We start from the raw sequence: 24,897 nt of genomic DNA, 5'->3' as shown, positions 1-24,897 counted from the left end.
CCTATGGTGACATTTCACTAGAGAAAATACAATTACAGATATCAAGAACTGAATTGTTGATATCAATAATTCATATCCTGAGAATGAATAAAAGTCAAAACGGCTTGCCATATTTAAGAGACATCGTGCTACACGTTTTAGCAGGCATAAAATAGCTTAGATTTTTTTTTTTTCTGGATAAAATACAGATAACACCAATTCAGCTCATGCAGAAGATGGCGCTAGTAAACTGTTCTTCACTTGTGCTTCCTGAGGTAAAAGTGGCTGCCTTCGCCCAAACTTCACGATCAACTATTTATGAAATGACCTATAATACTTAAACAAACCACCAAACAACGAATCCATCTCCTAACAGATAAATCAACAAAAACGAGAAATGATCGAAGGAAAATGCGCCAAACAATCACAAGGGAAAATAGGTCAATCTGTGTCTACCTAACAAACGCCATCTTTAGTTTACTGCAGCTATTGCAACCATATCAAGGTTGGTATTTGCCTCTCTGTTTGCAGTCTCGCGAATAAACTTATTCATGAATCATAATAGAAATATTTATTAGTATAGGCTATTTAATCATTGGTCTGCTGTACTACGAGGTGTCTGAGGTAATTCTACCATTGACTGCCTATGTTTTTCAAAGGCTTTTTCAGTTACACTACGTCCCTGATTAAACTCTTTAAAACTCTTGATAACTAATCCCATAACTTAAACCAGCCTAGATCGTTTGCTGGTCATTTGCTGGTTTTGGATACCAGCAAACTAGCCTAGACTGGGCTTTTCTCCTACAAGCTAGGATGACTTCAACATCTGATAGCTTTCCTGAGTAACTAGTTGGCTGCCATAATTTGACTACCATTTTCAGGCTTTGATCTCTATGCTATTTACATGAGAAACTGTACTTACAAGTTTGCTGTTTTGTGAGATTAAGATGCAAATGCTTTGCCAGGGGCCACAAAAAGGGTTCTGCAATACCTTATTGAATTTGTGCATGGGTTAATGTATAATATTTGCATTAGCAAAGAGGCAACAAAAGATTTTCCATTACAATGAGGTCTTTTTCTGTTTATTGACTTTTCCATTAGACAGGTGGTGTGCCTCTTGTATACAGTAAATGATTAATACCAATGGAAATTACACATTAGACAGTAGACAGTGTCCAGTAATTAACACTCACTATACATGATTAACCTCATATAAACATCTTTACCTTAGTTCAAATATATTAAATTTTATTCTAGTGCTTAAGCCACTAAAAAGCAGCTTTTAGTCAGTGCTTGAAGGTATCCCATTGAGATGCATTAAGGAAAGATTAAAATTGAAGTTCACCAAGCAGCTTCAATACTCGCTGTGTAAAAAAGACCTGCAAACTTCATTTTCCCATATTGCCCATATTTTCTGTTGTAAAATTATACTCTAAGGTAATTACTGCTTTAAAACATTAACTTCAAATACAGCCATTTCAAATAAATCAAATTGCATGTGCCAAAAATATATTTAAATAAAGTAATTATATGTAAACATGTAAATCTATAAACTCTAAAAAGAAATGATCCTGACTGTAGTGTTTTTGCATGGCACCACTACTGGCATTCATACAGTTTAGCATAAAATGAAGTCTGTTTTGTAGCACAGGATTGTATTTGTGCCCATCCTAAAACAGGCCCTTTTCTTTCTTTATGTTCAGCTGCTTCCAGGACGGCATAGCATAGAAATCCACCCGAGAAATCCCCATGATCAGGAGGAAGTCATCGTTTGAGAGATAGTCCTGCATAGATGATAGAGGTATGTGTTATAATTCACACGAAAACATATAACATATATAGTAATATAACATATAGTAATATAATATATATATATATATATATATATATATATATATATATATATATATATATATATTTTTTTTTTTTTTTCTAATTTAGGTGCAATATGACATATTCATATTTTTCAACACAGGTTTTCACATTTATGTTGTTTATTTACTAATTTACACTGCCCTCCAAAAGTTTGGAAACACTCATGGCAAAATGTGGTTTTGGACGATATCAGCATAAATCCTTATCATTTTTTGGTGCAAATACATTAAAGTAACTCGACATTATCATTGAAGACCAGCAATAATAATTTTCAGTTTGATTACATAATAATGGCAATATATACATGTCAAAGTCAGACATGCCCCTTGCCAGCTGTGATGCCTGGTTACTGGTTTAAACTTGGCCGAGGTTTGTAAAAGATTTTTGGGTCAGCAAACCTTAATAGCTTCAACAATTGATTGCCAATTCAGTTTAGAATACAATGAACCAATTAGAACCCAGTTTAGGTCAGATAGCTGCTAATAGTGGATATTTTGATGAATCAAAAATTATTTTTTTTTCTATGTATAAACTGTTTATGTAATAAAATATGTTTTAGTAGTTTGCGTTGTCCCTTATCAGTGCAAAATTATCACAAATTAAAAAGGATTCATGCCAATATTGTCCAAAACCCCGCTTTTCTAGGGCGTTTCCAAACTTTTGGAGGGCAGTGTAGTTTGGAATAAAATGTTCTTATTCCCTGTTATTGTATGTGTTAACAGTAACATTTTATTGTTTTGGGGACAATTAATTGCGTTTTGGCAGTGTGTATTTTACATTTGATATAGTGTGTGAAAAAAGACATCAGTAGATCAAGAGTTTACCTCTTTTCTTGTGGGATCGACTCCATCCGGCAGGTCTTCTTTTTGAACGTTCACCAGCTTCTCTGGAGGGAAGGTTTGCGTGACAGGATGGGGTATCACAGTCCCTTGAGTTGAGCTACCTGAGCTACTTGAGTTGGTTTGGTTTGAGGTTGTTTGGGTCAGATCCTGTGCACAAGATGTCAAGACATTTTCATGTCACATTTATGGATTTGGCAGGTGATTTTTGACCTAAGCAACTTAAAGAGCATTCAAGTTATACTGTACATTTTATCAGTTCCCTGTAGGTAACTGAACCCATGACCTTGACGTTGCTAGCGACACGCTTTATCATTTAAGCCCTGAACCTACCACAGTAATTTTGATGAGATCAGTTGCATCTCCCAGCTCTGATTTAAGCTGGTCATAGGATTTCCCACCCTAAAAGAGAATAAAAAACATTAATCACCTGTACCATACATTTTTAAAATGCGTTGTCATGCCAAAAGATATATCACTTACACTCCACTTTTGTGGGTCCCAGGCGTGGAACCAGCCTGTAAAGGTGGGCGGCTCAAACCCTTGCTTCACCACTAGGATAGGTGTATCCAGGTCACGCCCTGCAGGATGGGACTTCAGATATTCCTGTGCTGTAACCACTGCGTCATGCTTCTCCGTGTCATTGGCACCTTTGCCGATCCACAGGTACACCTGACAGAACATAATTGCGCTGTGATTTCTAGTGGTCTGGAAAAGATATGAACAATTCTGAAGAGAGACAACCACCCTGACATTCACCTGATCCCAGATGTCCAGCAACATCACATCATCCTCATCCAGGTCATCCTGGTTAAAGTTTGTAATCTCTGTCGCTATAAAGCGACCCGTCTGGTTGGAGCACTCAAACAACCGGGGCGTAACACTGCTGTTCTCATCCTGAAGTCTGAGAATAGGAGAAACTTATAGGCTGTGTCCCAAAACTTGCAAACTGTCTATGTAGAATAATATATATCCTTTGCAACGAAAGCAATTCCAAAGTGCCAAAGTGTTCTACACGTGAGGAGCGCTATAGAGTGTAGCAATGCCCGCCAACGTTTTCCTCTGGTATTGGCTCTTGAATGATTTTTTCCAGTCCATTTGTTAAAGCATTTTAAGCCATGAACCACACCAACCATTACATAAAATTGCAAGCTTTTATTTGAAGGAAAAAAGACAAAGCAGAGTACTTAATGGTTTTAATAAGGGAAAGAACTACAATCCCATGAAGCATTGCAAATGACATAACCGAATTTAAAACGATTGAGAAATATATATACTGTATATAGTAAGTATTTCAAAAGTGTATCAAGGCTGACCAATTACGTCATTTACGTCATAGTGCTTCATTGGAGTTCCTTTGCTGAGCTCTTTTAGCATGATTTTCTTGCTCGACTCTCTGATTGGTGTAATTTTTTACAGCATCATGGGTAATGTAGTTTTTCCACCAGGAATTTTACTGTTAAACATGATTCTTTAAAAAATAAGTTGAAATACTGCAAACTGTTGGCTTCAACAAAAGCTTATACCATTGATTAACAATCTCAGAGCTCACAACAGGTATGTCTTTAAAGGTTTATAATTTAACGTTAAAAATCAATTTCCCTATGGAGAAAAAAAAAAAAAATACTTTGAGAATCCGACTGTTGCACTCTGTATTATGCATTCTCTACTACAGTATGTACAGCATTTTAGATTGGCCATTTATAAGGGTTCCATTTCAGTTAGGATGCAGCCTTAGAATGTAGGTGCACAAGGTGCCCTATGTAGACAGCAAATCAGCTCAACAGGTTTTGGGACAGAGCCATATCAATTTGTGCATTTACAGTGACAAGTGTGCAAATGTTACTGTACCTTTTGCTGCTGGCATACTGTGACTTTCCACCAAGGTTCACCCAGAAGTCAGCTGGTTCCTGACCCTCTGCAATAACATTTTTCTCCCTTTTGGAGATGATGTCAGCCAGTGTTTTGGCCACCTCTCTCTCATCTCCACTGCAGCCCTGCATTTTAATATTTAAGTCAAGTATTTAGGACAGATAGGTAAGACGTAAGACATACTGGTGCTCCCCTATACTCTTTTGCAGAAACATCTTTTGAAATATGCCATATGTTTTCAGTATTAAACTCTACCAACCTTGCCATACCACAAGTAGCAGCACTTATCTGTGCTGAGCACAAACACATCATTGGAGTTCAGAGAAGATGAGCGTGGAGGCACCTCAATCGCACGCGTGTTGAACTCATTCGTTCCATGGACGTGAAACAATCTTACTGATGGCTTAGATTGGGTGGAGCCTTCTCTGGAACTTCCTTCCTGATATTCAATCACAACCAGTCACAACAATGAGTTGGCATGCACTGCGAGGATTAAAGATAAGTTTGTAATTTCTGCACTTCTAGTAGCGCCAGTTGCTTTCAAAACACTCTTGCTAATTTTACCTTTGTCCATCCCACCTCAATTGTTTTGAAAGCGCCACACATTTAGCGCTTGTCGGGCTGTGATTAGCTTACTTTTATTTTCTTTGCAAATTAAACTTGGATAGGTGAAGGTATTTGTACAGCAAAAATTACACGTCACCATCATTCTTACACTCTCAGAAAAAAAAAAAAAATTGCAAAAAATTATAGTTTTAGTTCATCATTGGAGCAGTACCCTCAGAAGTACACATTTGCATCAAATCTACCCTTAAAGGGTGCATATTATTATCTTAAGGAAATACGATAATATGCACCCTGATTTGATGGGGGACAAAGTTGTATCTTTAAGGTGGCAAGCTGTTGCACTTCTTATTTTCTGCTCTTTTTTTTTTTTTTTTTTTGATAGTGTTCTAATGAACAGAAACCGAATCATTATTAAAACAGGAAGTATGTTTGGGTTTTGGGTTTCCGTTGTTGCAACGGAAAACATGCCCAAGTGTTTCTTATAGAGAGGAACAGGCTGACAGATCTACCTCATAAACAACCATTTTGCCCTTGAAAATGGCCATTAGGTGCATGGGCTCCTTTCCCATGGGAACGCGGACCTGCACCGGTTCTCCATTGTACTTCTGGTCCAGAATCACTGCCTGATATGCACAGGCTGTCAGCTCCGCTGTGCTTGCATGGCGACCCTAAAATGTCATCAACAGAGTTTCTAGTTCAGGATTTCGGGAAAATAGCATTGGTTGTGCTGTCATCAAATGCTGGTTTCTTTGAGATCCAGGGTTGTTCAGCATTTAGAACTGAACTGAGAATAATATCCTTTTGCTTTTAAATTACAGTTAAATTCCTGAATTTTAATTCAGTTGTAAAGGACAATTCACACCTCACAGACAGACGGCAACAAACGCAAACAATCAAGTTGGCTGTTGGTTTTCTTGAAAAGAAGCTGTCATGTTCACGCTATGCCATCAGACACTGACAAACTTCGAGTCAGAATGTCTTTAAATGTAAGGTTCTCACATGAAAAGAGGCCATACAACAATAATGAGGTTGTGGGTGAAGCTGTGGTTGCTGCGACGGGAAAGGCGGGGCATGTAGCCTACTTGAATTTATGCAGAGAACTGCAGGTGATCTGGATGTATTGTTTCATTAGAAAGATTAACTACTCCAGCTTCGATAATTGTTCACTGTTTATGATAAAATTTGGTTGCAGTGACAGTAATTTCTTAATTTATGCCAGGAGTGCAAAATAATCAGTTGGTATCAAACTTATGATATTTTAAAACGCATATTCAGTCACATCTGCTTTGGTTTATTTGTGTTCACGTTAGGGTTTTTAGTCCAAAAGTGTGCATACTTGGAGAATTATTGATATATTTACACAAGATTAGACAGAATCATAATTTCTATTCATTATCCACTGATTTATGCGATCTGATGACAATTGGCAGATTCCTGCGCTTTTTGTTTTCACTTCCCAGAAACATGTAACATGAAGCTAATAAACACATGATTACGACAGTATATGATTTCTATGTGATTTTCATATCAATAAAGGATGTTTACATTAGAGTACGTCAGAGTTTGTTGCCATTTGTTGGAAAATCATATCCCAATGCTCAGACATTCCAAGACCCGACAAATGCCGATTAAACATGTTTAGTTGGGTGAAAACAAACCCCGATCGATGCCAACAAACGCTGACAGGGGTAACACACTGATCCGACAAATCCCAACGAACGAATCTGTTGGTGTTTGTTGGCGTCTGTCTGTGTGGTGTGAATTAGCCTTAAGCTGTAGAATTCCAATTCAAATGTGAATGTAAGAAAGTAGAATTAAAAGTTAATTGAAATTCAAAGACATTCACTACCATTAAAAGGTTTGGATCAGTTAATAAATTAATACTTTTATTCAGGAAGGATACATCAAGTTGATCAAAAGTGTTACAAGAGATTTCGGTAACACTTTAGAATAACTCACGCTATGAAGCATTAGTTAAGCATTAGTAAATAGTTAATTTATCATTTATAAAACATTAATAGACATTAGTAAGCCATTTATAAATACAGCTATAAATGCTTTGTTCTTGATTTATAAGCATCTATAATGAGTTTAATAATTGTATTTTCATACTTTATTAATGATCAATTTATCATTTCTAAATTATGTATTACATTATTCACAAAGCAGTAATTTAGGAGTTGTCAGTGGTTCATAAGATCATTTAGGAAGTGTAAGTAAATGATTAATAAAATATTTAAATGTACATTTATGCATCTTATTATTTATACATATAGTATTAGTTACTCAGTGTGTTAATAAATGCTTTATTAACATATTCCTAGTGTCAAAACTACCTCGGTACTAACTTTAAAACATTAGAGACCAGCAGTGCAGAAGATCACTGAACCTTTAAATCTCATTTATAAAAGCTTTAGAAAGCATAAACAGTCCTCACTTTAGATGAGCTCACAAAAATAGTTAACTGACTACTTCTAAATGTTTTATAATTACCTGAATTAATCATGAATTGCAGTAGGAATATGTGTTAATAAAACATTTACTAACACACTAAGTAACTATTATTATGTGTCTAAATAATAAGATGTATAAATGAATGTTTAAATAGTTTATTAATCATTTACTTACACTTCCTAAATGAACCACTGACAACTCCTAAATAACTGGTCTGTAAATAATGTAATACTTAATTTAGAAATGATAAATTGATTATTAATAAAGTATGAAAATACAATTATTAAACACATTATATATATGCTTATAAATCAAGAATAAAGCAATTATAGCTGTATTTATAAACTACTTACTAATGTCTATTAATGCTTTATAAGTGATGAAATAACTATTAACTAATGCTTAACTAATGCTTCATAGTGTGCAGTTATTATAAAGTGTTACCCTTTTGGGGACACTTTAGTATAGGAAACAACTATTAACTATGACTTTTCCCCTTAATAAACTCCTAATATACTGCTTATTAATAGTTATTAACTTGTTAAGTTTTGGTATTGGGTAGGATTAGGTCATGCAGAATAAGGCATTAATATTTTTTATATTAATATTAATATTATTAATAAGTACTAATATATAGCCAATATTCTATTAAAATGCATGCTAATAAGCAACTAGTTAAAAGACCCTAAAATAAAGTGTTACAGAACTTTCTATTAATTGAAAAATCTTTCCACAAAAGTATTAAGCTGCACAACTCTAATTGGGCACCAAGTCAACATATTTCATGATTTCTGAAGGATCATGTGACACTGACTGGAGTAATCAGTTACAGCAATAAATTACATTTTAAAATGTTCAAATAGAAAATAGTTATTTTAAAATGTAATAATATTTCAAAATATTACTGTTTTTTGATTAAATAAATGTAGCCTTCTGTAGTGTACAGGGAGTGAGTAAATGAGGGAGGAAGATACACCTACTTGCCACATGTACAGAATGTAGTATATTTTGCTGCTGACTTCATATTTGTAGAGAATAAGGTAACAGTCCCCACCGTAGAAGTGGCCGAGCCACTTCCTTTCCACAGGGACGAGCTCATTGTCCTCTATCCTCCAAACCTGTGGGATGAACACGTTCATGTAATGAGTTCTGTTTCACTAAGATGAATGAAAGGCAATGAAAGGTCATTTCACTGACCTCGGCTTCGCCTGACCCATCATCCACCATTTTCTGCTGTGCAGCCAAGTCAGGTCTGGCATGCATAGAGGTGGCGTCAAACTTGACTTGCTCAACCTTGGCTACAGAAAGCAAATAATAAATAAAATTAATAGAGTCAGTCATGTAAAATATGATGGGTCTGTAAGGGGGTGTTTATACAGGATGCATTCTTCGGTTTTGTCTGTGCTATTTTTTAATGGCAGACGAAAGTGTGGTTTTTTTTAATCAGCATCTCACCACAGCTATTTTTTTTTAAACGTAATAACACTTCCTGTATGAATGCTGCCTTATTCTTAAATAGATGTTCTTTCAGCAGTGTTGAAAAGATGACAACTAAAAGTAGCAAAGCAGAACACAGATATACAGATATAGAGTGTTGCTTGAAAGTTTGTGAACCCCTTGCAGAATCTGCGAAAATGTGAAAAATTTTAACAAAATAAGAGAGATTGTGCAAAATGCATGTTATTTTTTATTAAGTACTGTCCGGATTAAGATATTTTACATAAAAGATGTTTACATACAATTCACAAGATAAAAAATAGCTCAAAAGTTTGTGAACCGTTGATTCTCAATACTGTGTGTGGTTAGCTGGATGGTCTATGACTGTTTTTATGTTTTGTGATGGTTGTTCTGAACAGTTAATCTGAGCTCTGTTCTTCAGAAAAATCCTCCAAGTCCTGCCGATTCTTTGATTTTCCAGCATCTTTTGCATATTTGAACCCTTTCCAGCAGTGACTGTATGATTTTGAGATCCATCTTTTCACACTGAAGACAATTGAGGGACTCAAACACAACTATTAAAAAAGGTTCAAACATTCACTGATGCTCCAGAAGGAAACACGATGCATTAAGAGCCAGGGGGTGACATTTTTTCACATTTTCACAGATTCTCCGAGGGGTTCACAAACTTTCAAGTGGCACTGTATAGTTATGGTTAGCTACTTTTTGTTAGCAAATTGTAGTGTAGCTAACTGCTATTTCAAAGGATGAGCTTGACTGTATTTTAACTTAAACTCTAGCTGGACGAACTATGAGCTTTAAAGTAACTCCCCAAACACTTGCAGAACTGCCTATTTTTTTTTATTGTTGTTGTCATTTTTAATTATTACAAAAAAATAACACATTTATTTTCTCCTGGACTTCTGTTTTTGCCAGTGTTTCAGCTACGTCAGTAGTCTTTTAGTGTGGGTCTTCACTCTAGTACACCATGCTCACCTATTTTCCCTGGACTGTGTGTGGTGCCCATTCCAACTGTCTGTCCCTTGTCTGTCCACTTCTGGAAGAGTTGCTTGAACACTGATGATTCTGCTCCTTCACTCACGGTCTCTACATAGGTGGATGAAGGATATCCTTTTGCCTTTATGTAGGCCTAGAACAATAGAACATTACATGAGATGAGGAAGTGTTTGTGAGATGTGATTACATTAACTTTTGGTGCAGTATACTATGCTAAGATTAGAAATATTGGGCCTTATTCACATATAATTGTGTACAAATGTTCTTAAGTGTGCAGAAATGGTTCTCAAGCAATTAAAAAAACAAAAAAAAACAATCCAGAATATGTCAGATAATTATTTATCTCTAAAGTGCTTTAAAGACTTGAATTTTAAGGACTTTTAGAATCAATTAGCTGATGATAAATCATGATTTCTGCATGACAGCATCCACACAAATACGTGCATATGCACATTTGTATGAGGCACATTGTAAAAAAATAGTTTGGTTAGTGCTTCATTGGTGTATGTAAATGGTCTGGACTCACCTCTGCTTTCTTCAGAGACTCTGCCCTTTCAGTTTTTGATGCCTTTTTGCCCTTCCAGATAAAGATCTTTATTCCGCCTTGATCTAGCAGATAGCAGTCCTGCCACAGGAATCAGATTTCAATACATTTATACTGCAGCTACTTAGCAGTATCTCCTTTGTCTCTTGTGTACCAAAATGAGAATTATACACTCAATTTGCATTTGAATAGCTGTTCATCATGCATACAACTTGCTTGTTTCTTTACTGGTCCTGCTTCTCCATTTCAAGTCAACATGAAATCAGATTTGATTCTGTTTAATTTTGAATGCATATTGTGCACAGTTTATTGGTGCATACTTTCTTTTTTTTTTAAATAGTTGTCTTCATAACCTTGCATAACAATAATAACGTAAGAACTTGCTCAAACAAGTTCCTCTTTCTTTTTAGCCCATTTCCTCCAACTACTCCATCCTTGGCTTCAACTCTCACGTTTCACTATCTAATCGATTCCTGATAAATAAAATCAAGTCTTGCAATACATTTCTCTCATTTGTCTTGAGGGTATGTCAGATTACAGAAGCAAAATGGTTTGCCAGGAGCATTTCCTGGTGACATTTTGAATGGTAGTCGGTTATATTTGCATCACAACCGCTTGAGCAGGTCAAACTGAGTAGTGAAAATGACTGTGTTCCTGATAGTTCTGTCTTATCTTAACAGACATCCACTACTGTTTTTAGGCTTGCACGTTATGCTGATGCAGATTACCCTTATCACATATGTCCCTCCCAGCTGTGATCAGTGAAATGCACCTGTGCACTTTGACACTTTATATTGTGTGTATATATATATATATATATATATATATATATATATATATATATATATATATATTTCACTATGCTATCAACTTGGCCTCTATACAGAATTGCTTTGGGTGAGGTGTCAGGGTTAATCGTACCTCAGTTTTCAGTAGGTCTTGTGTGAGAGGTTTCACTGCCACCTCCTGAACTACAAGGTTACCGTCAGCATCTGAAATACTTTTCACACAAGATTGTTTTAGATGCAGTACATATTTTTCAGCACAATAATGCACTCCAAGTTGTGATTTAAAACGGTTTCAAATTTAACTCACTGAAAGAGTTTAATGGCAGTCTTCAGTTTCTCATCAACAATCTCATCTGGGATGGCATCTCTGATCTCTCTTCTGTCCCCCAGTACCTCCTTCATCATTTTCATGGCTTCCTCAGAGGATTTCTCATCATCTCCTTCCACTACAGTCACTTGTGCTCGACCACCTCTCTCTCGGTCACGAATGTCCTTCGCTAGGTTCATTCCCTAGAAAAAGCCATCAGTAAACACTGTGCAGATGTGGTAATATAGACCTTCAGCATCAAGAATGTGATTCTTAACAATGCTAAATTGGGCTTTTTTGCATGGCAAATCAATTCTAACTGTTTACCCTTAACCTCTCCATTCGGTTACTCTTGGGGCCATTCCACTGAATGATCAGGCTCCCCAGGTCCAGCAGGAACACATCACCTTTATTAAAGCTCTTCCAGTTCATTTCCACCTGAACACAGAGGAATTGAGCCTCATTATTTACATTTCTTATGGTAAATCAGCTTACTTATAACTAGTGTTGGGGTTAACGCATTACAAGTCGCAAAATATGTACCAATACATACATAATACTGCAGTTTCAATGTGAAATGTCCATTGAGTGACGCTAAAAGTGTGTGCTTTTTTTTTTTTGCCAGAGCAGATAAACATGAATATGGTACGTAACATCCATAATCGTGCCGTTTTAGCTTGTTTTTATCTCTTATCTTTGAGCTCTTTTACTGTGACTCGTTTTTCCCTGGATTCGTACCCAACGCTTTCTCATACAACTCCGTATCAGCTGAGCAACCGGGCAAGCCTGTTATGTCAGAAAAGCGAAACATATGGAGCTGGTTAAGGATGCAAAGTCCAAAATATATTTGTTTACAAATCGTGCACTTTGGTAAAAAGCGTTTTGAAGTAATAACATAATATTGTGCAAGGACACGTGAAAACAAGCCTTTATTAATCCATAAGCTGACTCTGTAATCATAACTGTGTATGAAAACAATTAAAAGTGCCTCTAGTGTTTATTTCTGTTGGAAACTGCAGTGATATGTATTGGTACGTATTTTTGCGACTCGCGACTACGTTCCCATAGGTACTGTAAGTCTTTCCATACAAATGTACTTTATGTATTTAATCTCACTTTATTAATCATTGTAAAGTAACTAAGTAATACAATTAGTTACTTTATAGGGAGTAATGCAGAATTGTAACGCATTTCTTTTAAAAGACAACAATGCTTACTGCCTCTCAAGCTAAGACACATAATGCATATAATACTAATACATTCACATAATCAATATAATACTAATTAATTCATGTGCGTGCATATTATGTTAATATTTATATGGATCTTATTCCTGAAATCATTTAGATATTATGTAAATTACTTCAATAATAATGCCGAGGTGCTTAAATGTGTTTAAAATCAACATGAACTGGATGATTTTAAACCATTGTGGGTTTTAATACTTTAGGCATGATCTGAGTAGTTGGTTTTTGTGTGGTTGACATATGAAAAAAAGGAGTAGTAAAATGTCACAGTCTAGGAGGCGGCTTTTTACACCACTGACCAGCATGCAGTGTTGTAGTGGGTCAGAGTTCCTCTGTTGCAGTCTGACTGGAGCTATTCTTACCTCTCCTGCAACCACATGCTTATTTCCCTTAACATGCAGCAGTCTGCGAATGTTGTACGTGTTCGTCTCCACTTGTTTCATCCCAGATGCGACTCCACCTTTTTTGTATCTAGAGATTAACAGGGTGATTAATTGTTACTCATTTTCACTCAGTCAAAGTTTATCACTTCTTGGAAACTTTTTGTAATCTTCCACTTTTTTTTTTTTTTTTTTACTGTTTGTGACTAAGAGAAGAGAAGCATTCTAAAGTCATGTGCTTCTCACAGCATCTTAAAATAAATAGGCGGAATTTGCGGCATTTGCGGAAATTACTATTGATGGAAAATATATACAAAGCGTATGAAATAACATGAATTTGAACTCTCCTTGAAAATGTCATTTATACATCATAAATTACAGAAAGGGATGACTCCTGTCAAGATCATGTTAGGGTCAAATTTCACCGAAATAAATTAGAAATTCTAGTTTGCATAAATAAAATTAAGGGTATTTTTTCGGATCGTTGAAGTTTTTTGCATTTTGACATTATTTTCAGGGCAACAGTAATGTAACATACATACTATTTAAATGGTAAAGCCTTTAAAATATTCTTATTTTAACATAAAATCAAACTATAATCAGGAGATCATTTGGGAATAATGGGAGAATTACAAAAACGTCAAAAGTAAAACATCTGGAAACCAGTGTTAATTTCGTTTATGAATAATTTCCATCATAATTTTCGCCAACGACATTTTTTCACAGATGAAAACGAGACGATGACTAAATAAAAATGTGTTTTGAATGACTAAAACTATGACTAAAATCTACTCTAATATTCGCCAACGAATAAAAACGAGACGAAAATGAAAGAGAGGGAAGATTTGGGAAGATATCCAGTCAGGAATGTTGTCCTGTGTGGAAGATGCGCACATTTGAAGTGTAACGAGCTGATCTAACAGCGGGAAACGCGGCGCTGTTGCGCGCTCTACAGGCTCGCCCAGCAGCACTTCAGACTGCTTAGTAATTAATGAATAGCGCACATTTATGCCAAGAGATTGCTTATAAACAAATATTGATGAATTACGACAATGTTTACTACACTATGTTTATGTGGTAATGTGTTGTAGGTTGTAAGAATGCATATTTATCTCCCTCATTAGTAGCCTGCTACTACAATAGGCTACAACGCAGGCTGCAGACATTTCAGAATAAGAGTCACGGTGTATTTCGGGATGGTTTATAATTATTATTTTTTTTCCTGGTCATTATTGTTATTTTGTTTACACAATAAACTGTATTTAATTTAATTTCTATATAATTCATAGTAAACTACTGCATCTTCTGTCACAGAAAGGAAAGACTAAGAACATTATTTGACATATTATTCAATATATTTTACAAATATAAGGGTTATTATAGTTAACTAAACCTAAAACCAAAGAAATCTTCATTATTTGAAATAAATTAACTGAAATAAAAAATAAATATGTATAAAAAATGTAAACTTATTTTATTTCATCTAGTTTCTAAGCTTTACCTTAACCTGAGGTATTAAAATAACAGAAATAAAAACTTAAACATTTAAAAGTGAAAACTAGAAGACATAAACACAAAAAATTTAAAATCTAAAACTAAAAATCAAATCTAATAAAATTTTAGACAAACACTATAGTACCTCAATGATAAGTGTGTCAATCCCTGAAATATGCTGAATTTTGCTCTTTCGTGTCTTTTTGCACTTGAACGGTCAAAAAACATCTGCTTTGGCGAGCAAAGTACAGTTGGGTGAACATGTGGGCAATATGCTTAATTGTTATTAAATTAAAGGGTTAGTTCACACCAAAAATTAAAATTCTGTCATTAATTACTCACCCTCATGTAATTTCAAACCCCTAAGGCAGGGGTTTCCAATCCTGCTCTTGTAGGGCCACTGTCCTGCAGAGTTTAGCTCCAACCCTAATTAAACACACCTGAACCAGCCAATCAAGGTCTTACTATAGGCTAGAAACTTCTAGGCAGGTGTGTTTAGGCAAGTTGGAGCTAAACTCTGCAGGACAGTTGCCCTTCAGGACCGAGTTTGGACACCACTGCCCTAAGACCTTCGTTCATCTTCGGAAGAGAAATGAAGATCTTTTTGAAATCTGAGAGCTTTCTGTTCCTCCATTGACAGCTATGCAACTACCACATTCAAGCCCCAGAAAGGTAGTAAAGACATCATTAAAGTAATCCATGTGACTCCATTGGTTTATCCTCAATTTTATGAAGCGATGTGACGTGAGTGCTTCGTTAGAGCAAAAAAACATAATTTACCACTTTTTTACAAAATATTAAACTTCAGTGAGATCAGCTCTTGCATCAACACAACACGTATGCATCATAGTGTGTTGGAGATTAATATTTTGTAAAGAAAGTGGTAAATTATGTTTAACAAAGCACTTGTGTCGCTTCATAAAATTGAGGCTAAATCACTGGGGTCACATGGATTACCTTTATAATGTATTCACTACCTTTTTGAGTGACAGAAAGCTCTCAAATTTCATCAAAAATATCTTAATTTGTGTTCTGAAGATGATTGAAAGTCTCACGGTTTGGGACGACATGAGGGTGAGTAATTAATGACAGCATTTTCATTTTTGGGTGAACTACAGTCAAACCAAAAATTATTTAGATGTTTTTGATATTTTTGGTATATTTTTACTAGTGGGTGCAGGACACTATAGTTCATTTATTTAAGTGAGGATAGCAAAATAAAGTAAACTGTGACATATTATACACAAAAATTCTTCATACAGTAGACTACCAGTAAAATTGATAAAAAATAAATAAATTTGGAACTAAAAATGATTCAGACACTTTGACCTGACTATGTTTTGCTCAAGTGTTATCTGACATAATTAAGATGATTTTTTTTCTGACACAGTTTAACTCTGAGATCTTGTCATATTTTATTACCCTTTTTTTAAACTATAGTGAATAAACTGTAGTAATAAATGAAATGGAATGTTGGTGTCTGAATACATTTTGTTTTGACTATATCCCTTTAATGTCAAAATACAAAAATTTCTCTAAAAAACAGGCTTCATTTGTTCATGCAACATTTTATATTTATTTATTTGATTTATTAGCCATGAATCCTAATGGTGCTAAAGCTAAATTTATTTGATAAAAAGTGTGACTTTTTTTTTATATATATATATATAATTTTTGATTAGATTAATACGGAAGAGGATTAGGGCCAAGCAGTAATAAAAAATAAAACCATCTCGAGATTAAAGTTGTTAAATTTTGAGAAAAAACTCGTTAAATTTTGAGAAAAAAAGTTTAAATAAAATGTTGACAATAAACTCGTTAAATTTCGAGAAAAAAGTCGAGATAAAATGTTGAGAATAAACTCATTAAATTATGGAAAAAAGTTGTTAAATTTATAGAAAAAATTTCATGAAAAAATGTTGAGAATAAAGTCATTAAATTACGAGAAAAAAGTTGTTAAATTACAAATTTGTTCCTATAATTTAACGAGTTTTTTCTCGTAATTTAACAAGTTTATTCTCAACATTTTATTTCGACTTTTTTCTAGAGCTGGTTTTATTTTTTTATTATTGCTTGGCCCTAATCCTCTTCCGTAGATTAATCCAAGGTAATCCAAGATGGCTTACACAATGCCCTGTTTAAAGTATCCTTGGAAGGTGGCGCTCTCGTGGCCTTGGGTCTCACGATGCTGCACAGCAACGCCCCCTAGGTGCTCATCCATCTGTGTGGTGTATATCGCTGCTGCTCCCTGCTCATCCTGGGAGGTGGCCTTGCCCAGCCAATAGTGAATGTCATAGGAGTAGTTGTTGCTGGTCTTGTGAGTCTGAAAATGATTTTTATTTCTTATTAGTGCAACAATTTGTTCATTGATCTATAAAGGGTTGTCAGCTTGAAAGCACTTGAGGTAATTAAAGGGCACTTAGTGCTGATACTTACATAGAGTATTACATAGCTGTCTCCCTCAAAAAACTGTCCGAATGTTTTAGATGGACAGGGCACGAGCTCCATGTTCTGACCATTGATTAAAAAGAAGACTAATTAGTGATTTGCTAAAGATGTTGGTATCTCATATGTTAATTTTGACAAAGTAGCTGTGCTGTCTATCATTACTGCTTACCTCCACTCTCCATATCTGAAGTCCTGGTGTGGTTTTATTGAGGACTTTGGGAACATCGGTCTTGACTTGGTCCTGTGGCATGGTGCCAGCTTAAGTCTCAATGAAATACCTGGAAGAGAGAAAAAGGGAGGGTTGGATAGGAATTACTTGAATTCAGTGAGACAAAATGTTTCCTAGAATTACATATCCTGTGTATATTATTTCCTCATAAATGTTTGTATGCATCTAATATTACATTGAGTTGGATTATATCTAATGCAAAGCAACAAGCTGTTTACCAAACCCATTTTTTGTATCTACACTTTTCCTGATCTCACCGTATAGCAAAGTATACTATAGTAAAAGTTACAGTTCTCAAAAAAAAAAAAAAAGATTATTCTGTCATTATTTACTCACCCTCATGTCATTCAGCTATGCAGTTAAAAAAATGCTGTATTCGATATTAGACTTGTAATGAAAGTAAAGATTTCCAAAGAATAATGACTTTTTGAAATATCAATGAATTATGTTCATCCCACAAAGCTGTAAAGCAGCTTCAGATGACTTGTTTTTTGTTGTTTATGGCCATGGTCTCCATATAAATAGTTGCTTAATGATTTCTTTCCTGTCAGGCTTCTTCAGTGTCATTCAAAGACAAAAGTGGGTGCGGCCTAAACAGAAGTCTGTGTGCTTCAGTTCATGTATTAGTAAACCAAGACACTAAAGCAACAGTTGAAATCTTGCTGACGGAAGAAAGATAGTCAGCCACCCCTGGGAAAGGAAATGAAAACCTCCTGTCATATATCATGCAAATCTGTAGTAAAGACTACGCCTTCACATCTGCGGCAGTTATCATTAAGTGTGGTTGAGATGTCAGGGTGTGTTCAAGCCCTACAATCCTTCACTTAATCTGCGGAAGTGAGCACATAGTTCAAACCCTGTTAACTACAAATAATCTTTTTTTGAACTTATTTTTACTTTTTACTTGAGAAGGAAAACTGTTTAAAATGACATCTTTTGTTTATAAAGTGTTTTTTGAGATTTATGCATGTGGTAAAACTAAAAAAAGCTTAATTCATGATATATTATAGGTGTATAAAAGGTCCTTAATTGTTATGAAAATAAATTCAAACAGCAAAAAGCTTCCTAAAAATAGGCTTCATTTTTATGCACAATATTTATTTAATTTTAATGCATAATTTTATTTTTAACTTGAGATATATTCTCTGAAAATAAATCAAAATATGTATTTTTTGGTTTCAAATCTTGTTTAATGGATAATTTAATGGTAAAGATTCCAATCATTTTTGTTGCTCTATCCAATCCACTTTTATTATTTATTATATGAATATTCTTTACATTGACCCAGGTAAAAAATGCTTATTATGTTCTAATCTAAAGGAAGTTGTACATGGTTAATGATAGTCAGGGGACTATACAAATTCGATTATATTGTGTTTGCTTTGTCTTTGTTGTGTGTGTACTACCCCTCTGTTTAAATATGTTGCAAACGATGTGGTTAGTGTGGTATATAGTGTCTCTGTTTCAAAGCCATGGCATCTCATCTTAAAGCATTAACCAAATCTTCTCTATCCTATCCTCACTTCCACTATCTCTATCCTCATTTCCACATTCTGCTTTTTCCACATCCTGGTTCCACTGATTTAAAAAACTTTCCATTGCTTGATTGCTATCATCTATTTTCAGACAACAGCATTTCTGTAGTGTTATGCTAAACAAATGAGGCAGGAAGCTACTATATGGGGTGTCATCGAACCTGATAATAGCTCTTACAGGAAACATTATTGTAATTTAATGATGCCTTTCAGCCAATGTGATGTATATTCATCATCACAATATAGTTCAGTCATCTGCAAGCAATCACATGATTGCCATATGCCACAAGCTGATTGGCCTCTGCTAATCCTGCAGCCAATAAGATTGCTTTCTCAACATTTAAATTTGTTTTAGTGTTTGCTGTAGAGTAACCCTCCACCTCCCCAGCTCCACCTGCCTAGATCTGCTACATGATTTATGTATGTCTATTTATGCAGCAGCAGTGTATCTTACATATCTGTTAGCAGTAGCAAGTCCATACTCAACAATAATCAACAGTGAAGTAGATCCAGTCCGCCAGGACCAAAGCCATGTAAAACGTCAGCTCATGTACATTATCAACAAATAATATACATACATGCATACATACAGTATACACACACTTTATGTATCTACACACACGCCCTAGAAGATCATTTTCTGTTTGCATATCCCAAATTTATGAGCTTCCTTATCATCATCTTTTTATGTTTGCCTGGTACCTTGCAGCGTACATGTTGATATGGTGTGATAATACAGATGACTCAATCTCTCATGTTTGATTGGATGGTTGGGTTTTATTAGGGGGTTGTATCGCTGTCTCTAGTGTGAGCAGATTGCACTGACCCTTAAGTCACCGATCACAATCCCTCTGCCCAGTGCAAAGGTCCATATTTCCTAACTAAATCCTAAAAGTTATGTCGTTGGTGCAATAATGGCTCTGTAACCCTGTTACAATTATAACAGCATATCATGAATTATCTGCCCTCCAGTATTACTAGATGCGGTGTGTCAGAACAAACAGGAAAGTGTGCCGAGTTTTTATGTAATCGCCCGATGTTTGATCAGGCCTGACAGTGCTGTGTACATGGCTCATCTCCACCTCCTTCCCTATAACCTTGATTAATATTCTTCCTGTAAACTCTTCCAACTCTTCCATATCCAAGCTTCTGTTTCAGTCCTAAGCACATCAGAACATGCACTGCAAACTTATAATGTATAATGTAATATAGGCTAAAATAGCATTATTCAAGCATAAAGCCAGCATATAAAACGGATGCTTTTGGTTGATTTCGTTTGCCATGACCTTTCACTATGAATAGCAGCAAATAAGCTTAAACACCAAACAGACATTGGTATTGCCAGATACACTGTACAATATTAAGAGAAGGACATTTCATAAGGACATTTGATCCTAGAAGGGAAGGGACAGTCAGAAACAAATTGATTTGAGGAAAGTTTTTGGGAAATATTTTAGATATAAATGTACATGATGTCCCTTTATATCAAATGCTTCAAATGAATCAGTTAATTGATTCAATAGATGTTAGAAGACAGGAATATTTTTTGCCGCCAATGTTAGAAGGGTAATTAAAAATAGTTATTCATGATAAATATTCACAGAATAATTTGCTTATATATTTCAAATAAGAAGCACTGTTGTATTATTCACCAAATTTACAACTGGTTTTCCCTTTACTTCTTTCACAGGGTCAACTTTTACAGTCTGTTTGGCTAATGAATCACTTTAATGGCCATCTTCAAAGCTAAATGTCTTTTCTGCAATGGAAAGAGTGAGAGTAAGAGGAACTCACCTGCCACCGGAGCAATTGAAAAGGACGCAGCCAGGTAAAGGTGCTGCTGGTTCACAGACAATGGTGGAGACTGTACAACTCCCTCCCTCTCTACTTTACAACCCTTGCACTTTTATCTCTCTCTCTCTGTTCATTCACTCAGGGCCATATATGGCAAGAGCAAGTGATATGCATACAGGTGTGTCATATCTGTAGTTACATGCATGAGGTGTTTATCTCAGCCCCCTCCCCAGTAGATCTCTCTGAGCAATAAAGCAAAAGAAATTTATTGTGTACCTCTCCACCCCCAGCCCTTCTGGTGCTGCACATACTTTTCCTTTGCATTTTACTTTAATGTGTTGAAATGACTGTGTACTGTATACCGACCAGTTCTTCCTTCTGACCAATTAATTTCTTTTCCTGTAATTTTTTCATTCAGTAAAAATAGTTATGCACTATGATGATTAAAAATGATATGCACTATATAAATGTTAATGATTTTATAAAAATTTCCAGGCATGACATTTATTGGCTTTATTCATATGAAAATCAATTTTACAATTCTCTGATATTCCGGCGAGTTCCATATTCTTTTTCAGGGATTATATATAAAAACCACAGAGAAACCACTTTGCACATTAGTTTATTAAAAACAATTCTGGTCTGTCTTTAAATTTCATTTTGTCATTTTGAAATCCATTTTAAAATGCCTTTATATTTTTATATATTCCAAAGAGGTCCATGTCTTTTGCCTGATTTTTTTTTTTTTTTTTTTTTCCCAGGAAACCAGTGCAGTCTGTATTTCTTTGCTTGAGCAGATTGAATTGTTTTCTGGGAAGAATAACACCTTTTTACAAATTCATAAGTTACACATTCCCTTTAGTTCTGCATACTACATATCTAATCTGCTCAGAAAAATATACATTTAAAGAGAAAGAGAGGCTCCAAAGCATGAGGTCATATTGGCGATTAGTAAGATGAGTTTATATGATGAGCTTATATGACTGTGAAACGTTAAAGGATATTTCACCCAAAAAGCAAAACCCTGTCATCATGTAATTCCAAACTTTTACGATGGCTTTCTTCTGCAGAACACAAAAGAATATATTATGATGATGTTTTTAGGTTAGTAATGACATGAGGGTGAGTAAATGATGACAGGATTTTTTGAGTGAAATACACTTTAAACTGGAGACCTTTCATGTCGTGGACTTTTTATGAAAAGCTAATGCAAAAACTCCTCTTCTAACAAGGATTCCAGACAAAAACAATTCTCCAACCAAAATAACCCTGATTTGAAGCTTAAATTTAAAGAGTGAGGAAACACGCTCTAATCTGGACTGGAATGTATTACTGGTTAACTCTTTCACTTTTGTGGTATTAGATGCAACTATAACCAGTCAAATGTCTGGAAACAGTTGACTGAATTTATATTTCTCATGATGTTAAAACCCTTTTGACCAAGTCTAATAATGAAATAATTACATTTATATTTGTAAATATAAATAGGTTCTTTATTGGCATATTGATGGTTCCATGAAGAACCTTCAACATCCATGGAACCTTTCCAATGCACAAAAGGATCTTCATAGGGAAAAAGATTCTTTAGACATTTAAAATGTTCCTCACACTAAGAAAAAAATGGTTCTTTTAAGAACTAATCACTGAAAGGTTCTTTGAGGAACCAGTAATAGTTCTTCTATGGCATCGCTGTGAAAAAACCCTTTTGGAACCTTTATTATTAAGAGTTAAACGAAGATACAATAAAATATAGCTTTGATTTGTTTAACATTTTTGGCTGCATAATTCCGTATTTCCATTTATAGTTTTGACATTTTTACTGTAATAATAAAATGTAATAAAATAGTAATAATAAATAACGAGTAGGTGTGTCCAAACGTTTGACTGGTAGTTTATCTTACTACAACTCCAAAGTCCATGCATAGTTACTGAATGAATCAAGTATGCCATGAAACTTGGGAAAAAAGGTTTAAAAATATATCTGCAGTAATTAAGTCAAATGTTTCCTGTGCTGTGATCTAGTTAAAGCCTCTTTGGTCATGGAACTTCCTTGGTGAATCTCAGCAAGTTCTTTCAGTGCATTAATGTTGTGTATAGCATCAATGCAGGCAGTTTTTTCTGCGTTAATTTGGCAAGTGAAGTAGGTTACAAAATGCACAGGCAGCAATGAGCTGGCTGGATCTTCTGAGAGTTAAACAGACCATCAAAAGTGGGTTGGTGATTATTAGTGAGATGTACAGTGGCTCACTGTTAGTCTACCAGTGACCACTGTTTGTTGTGCTGTGCTCGACCCTTTGCAACCAACAGTAGAGCCTTTGTGAAGGACATTATGAAGAATGTATGGGAAACAGGGCAAATTGAGAATGACATTTCTGTGAATTTACTAATTTATGACTTCCCTTACACATTACGCCATAAAATGGCTGCACAAGCTCTTGCATTAGATAAAGCATCCATAAAGCATGGTAGACTAACGTTTACCTTATAAATCATCTAAACTCCCATCAATAGTTGTTCTGTTTTTACAGTTAAAAGTACTGTAAAACTATGCATTGCCAGGGAATGTTGCCTACCTTCTTTAGGCAGTGTGTTTCTGTCCTTGATAGCCAAGCGTTGGGCTCCTCTCCTATCTTTTTACTTCCAGATTGTCTCTAGGTGAACTTCAGCCTCCAGAATGCGGCCGCTCCCCTGTCCTTCCTCAAACTCATTAACCAGCCGCTGCTGCCCAGGGAGAAAGCAGCCAGCCACCAGTACTTCAGTTCTAACTCACCCCCTTCTCTTACATAATCCAGGACACATGGTAACATGGTGTTAGTTCAGCTCAATGAATCTGCTTTTGTGATTGTGCTGCAGAGTGAGTTAGGCCTCAGTGGAGGTTGGGCTTCAACCATGTGCTCTCAAATCTAAAAAAAAAAAAATGCTGCCTTTACAGGTAAAGGCAGTAGGACGGCATCAAGGCAGGTCCAAATGTTTGCATAACAGCATGTCTACAAAGATCTAGGGCAGGTTGTTTCAACCCAAATTTGGGTCATATATGGACAAACCCAACCGTTGGGTTAAATTTTTTAAATAAAATTTTTAACCCAGCGGTTGGGTTTGTCCATATATGACCCAAATTTGGGTTGAAACAACCCAAAATTTTTGATAGGGTGATAGGGTTTCTGGTCAGGTTCAGTTCTTTTTTTTTTAGATTCAAGTTTATTAATTAAAGAAAAATAATTACACATATTTAAATGTTTAATATTAAAAATCTGTATTAAATATTAAATAATATTTTTATACACAAGTGTTTGGGGTCGGTAACATTTTTTAAAATAAGTCTCTCCGAGGTTGCATTTATTTGATCAAAAATACAGTAAAAGAGTATTATATAGATATTGTGAAATATTGTGAAATATTATTACAGTTTAAAATAAATGTCTGTCTTCCGCTGAACACAAAAGAAGATATTTTGAAGGATGTCAGTAAGCAAACATTTGATGGGCTCCATTGACTTCCATAGATTTTGTTTTCTATACTATGAAAGTCAATGGGATCCATCAACTGTTTGCTTTCTGACATTCTTCAAAGTATCTTCTGTTGTGTTTGGCAGAAGTACGAAATTCATACAGCTTTCTAACAACTTGAGGGTGAGTAAATGATGACAGAATTTTTATTTTTGGGTGAACTATCTCTTGGAAACTGTGATGTTTTTTTTTTCAGGATTCTTTGGTGAATAGAAAGTAAAAAAAAACAGCTTTTATTTGAAATAGAAATAATTTGTAACATTATACATTTCTTTACTGTCACTTTTGATCAGTGTAATCAAAAATGTTTTTATTATGTCTTTACAAATTTGCAACAATTCTGCATAGATGCTCACAACTGCCTACAATATCCAACTATTCTATGCAAGAAAGGATAAAAATGGCATCTGAGGGACTGTATGCCAATGTTTTCTACTTATGATTCAGTTTTTACTGAGAATTAAGTGATGCAGCCATTAAATATTTAGTTGTTTGTGTCTAAAACCTTTTTTCCCTTTTCTTTTTTTAGATCAAGAAACATGACATTATGGGACATTGGAAGCCAGTCTGAAGCCATAGGATGTA

General features: G+C 35.0%; 1 protein-coding gene across 3 annotated transcripts; it reads right to left on the bottom strand.

Moving 5' to 3' along the window:
• Positions 1-1,038: 1,038 nt before the first annotated feature.
• Positions 1,039-23,589, bottom strand: vil1 (villin 1). Of its 3 annotated transcripts, none has more exons than XM_067409066.1 (20): positions 23,380-23,589; positions 17,418-17,526; positions 17,237-17,311; positions 16,927-17,123; positions 13,289-13,397; positions 12,007-12,117; positions 11,680-11,882; positions 11,506-11,584; positions 10,567-10,665; positions 10,020-10,173; positions 8,784-8,884; positions 8,567-8,704; positions 5,642-5,800; positions 4,825-5,004; positions 4,545-4,690; positions 3,453-3,597; positions 3,177-3,365; positions 3,027-3,095; positions 2,679-2,843; positions 1,039-1,763 (listed from the first exon to the last, which is right to left on the bottom strand). In XM_067409066.1, exons 2-20 carry the CDS (start codon positions 17,496-17,498, stop codon positions 1,650-1,652), a joined length of 2,514 nt encoding a protein of 837 aa, XP_067265167.1. In that variant the 5' UTR covers positions 17,499-17,526; positions 23,380-23,589; the 3' UTR covers positions 1,039-1,649. The 3 variants fall into 3 exon arrangements, with proteins under 3 accessions (XP_067265167.1, XP_067265166.1, XP_067265169.1); XM_067409065.1 differs by lacking the exon at positions 23,380-23,589 and adding an exon at positions 20,807-20,941; XM_067409068.1 differs by lacking the exon at positions 23,380-23,589 and adding an exon at positions 17,814-17,953.
• Positions 23,590-24,897: the final 1,308 nt, after the last annotated feature.

The sequence above is a fragment of the Chanodichthys erythropterus genome, chromosome 14, assembly GCF_024489055.1.
Source record: "Chanodichthys erythropterus isolate Z2021 chromosome 14, ASM2448905v1, whole genome shotgun sequence".
Taxonomy (NCBI): domain Eukaryota; kingdom Metazoa; phylum Chordata; class Actinopteri; order Cypriniformes; family Xenocyprididae; genus Chanodichthys; species Chanodichthys erythropterus.
This window is presented reverse-complemented; position numbering and strand designations above follow the sequence as displayed.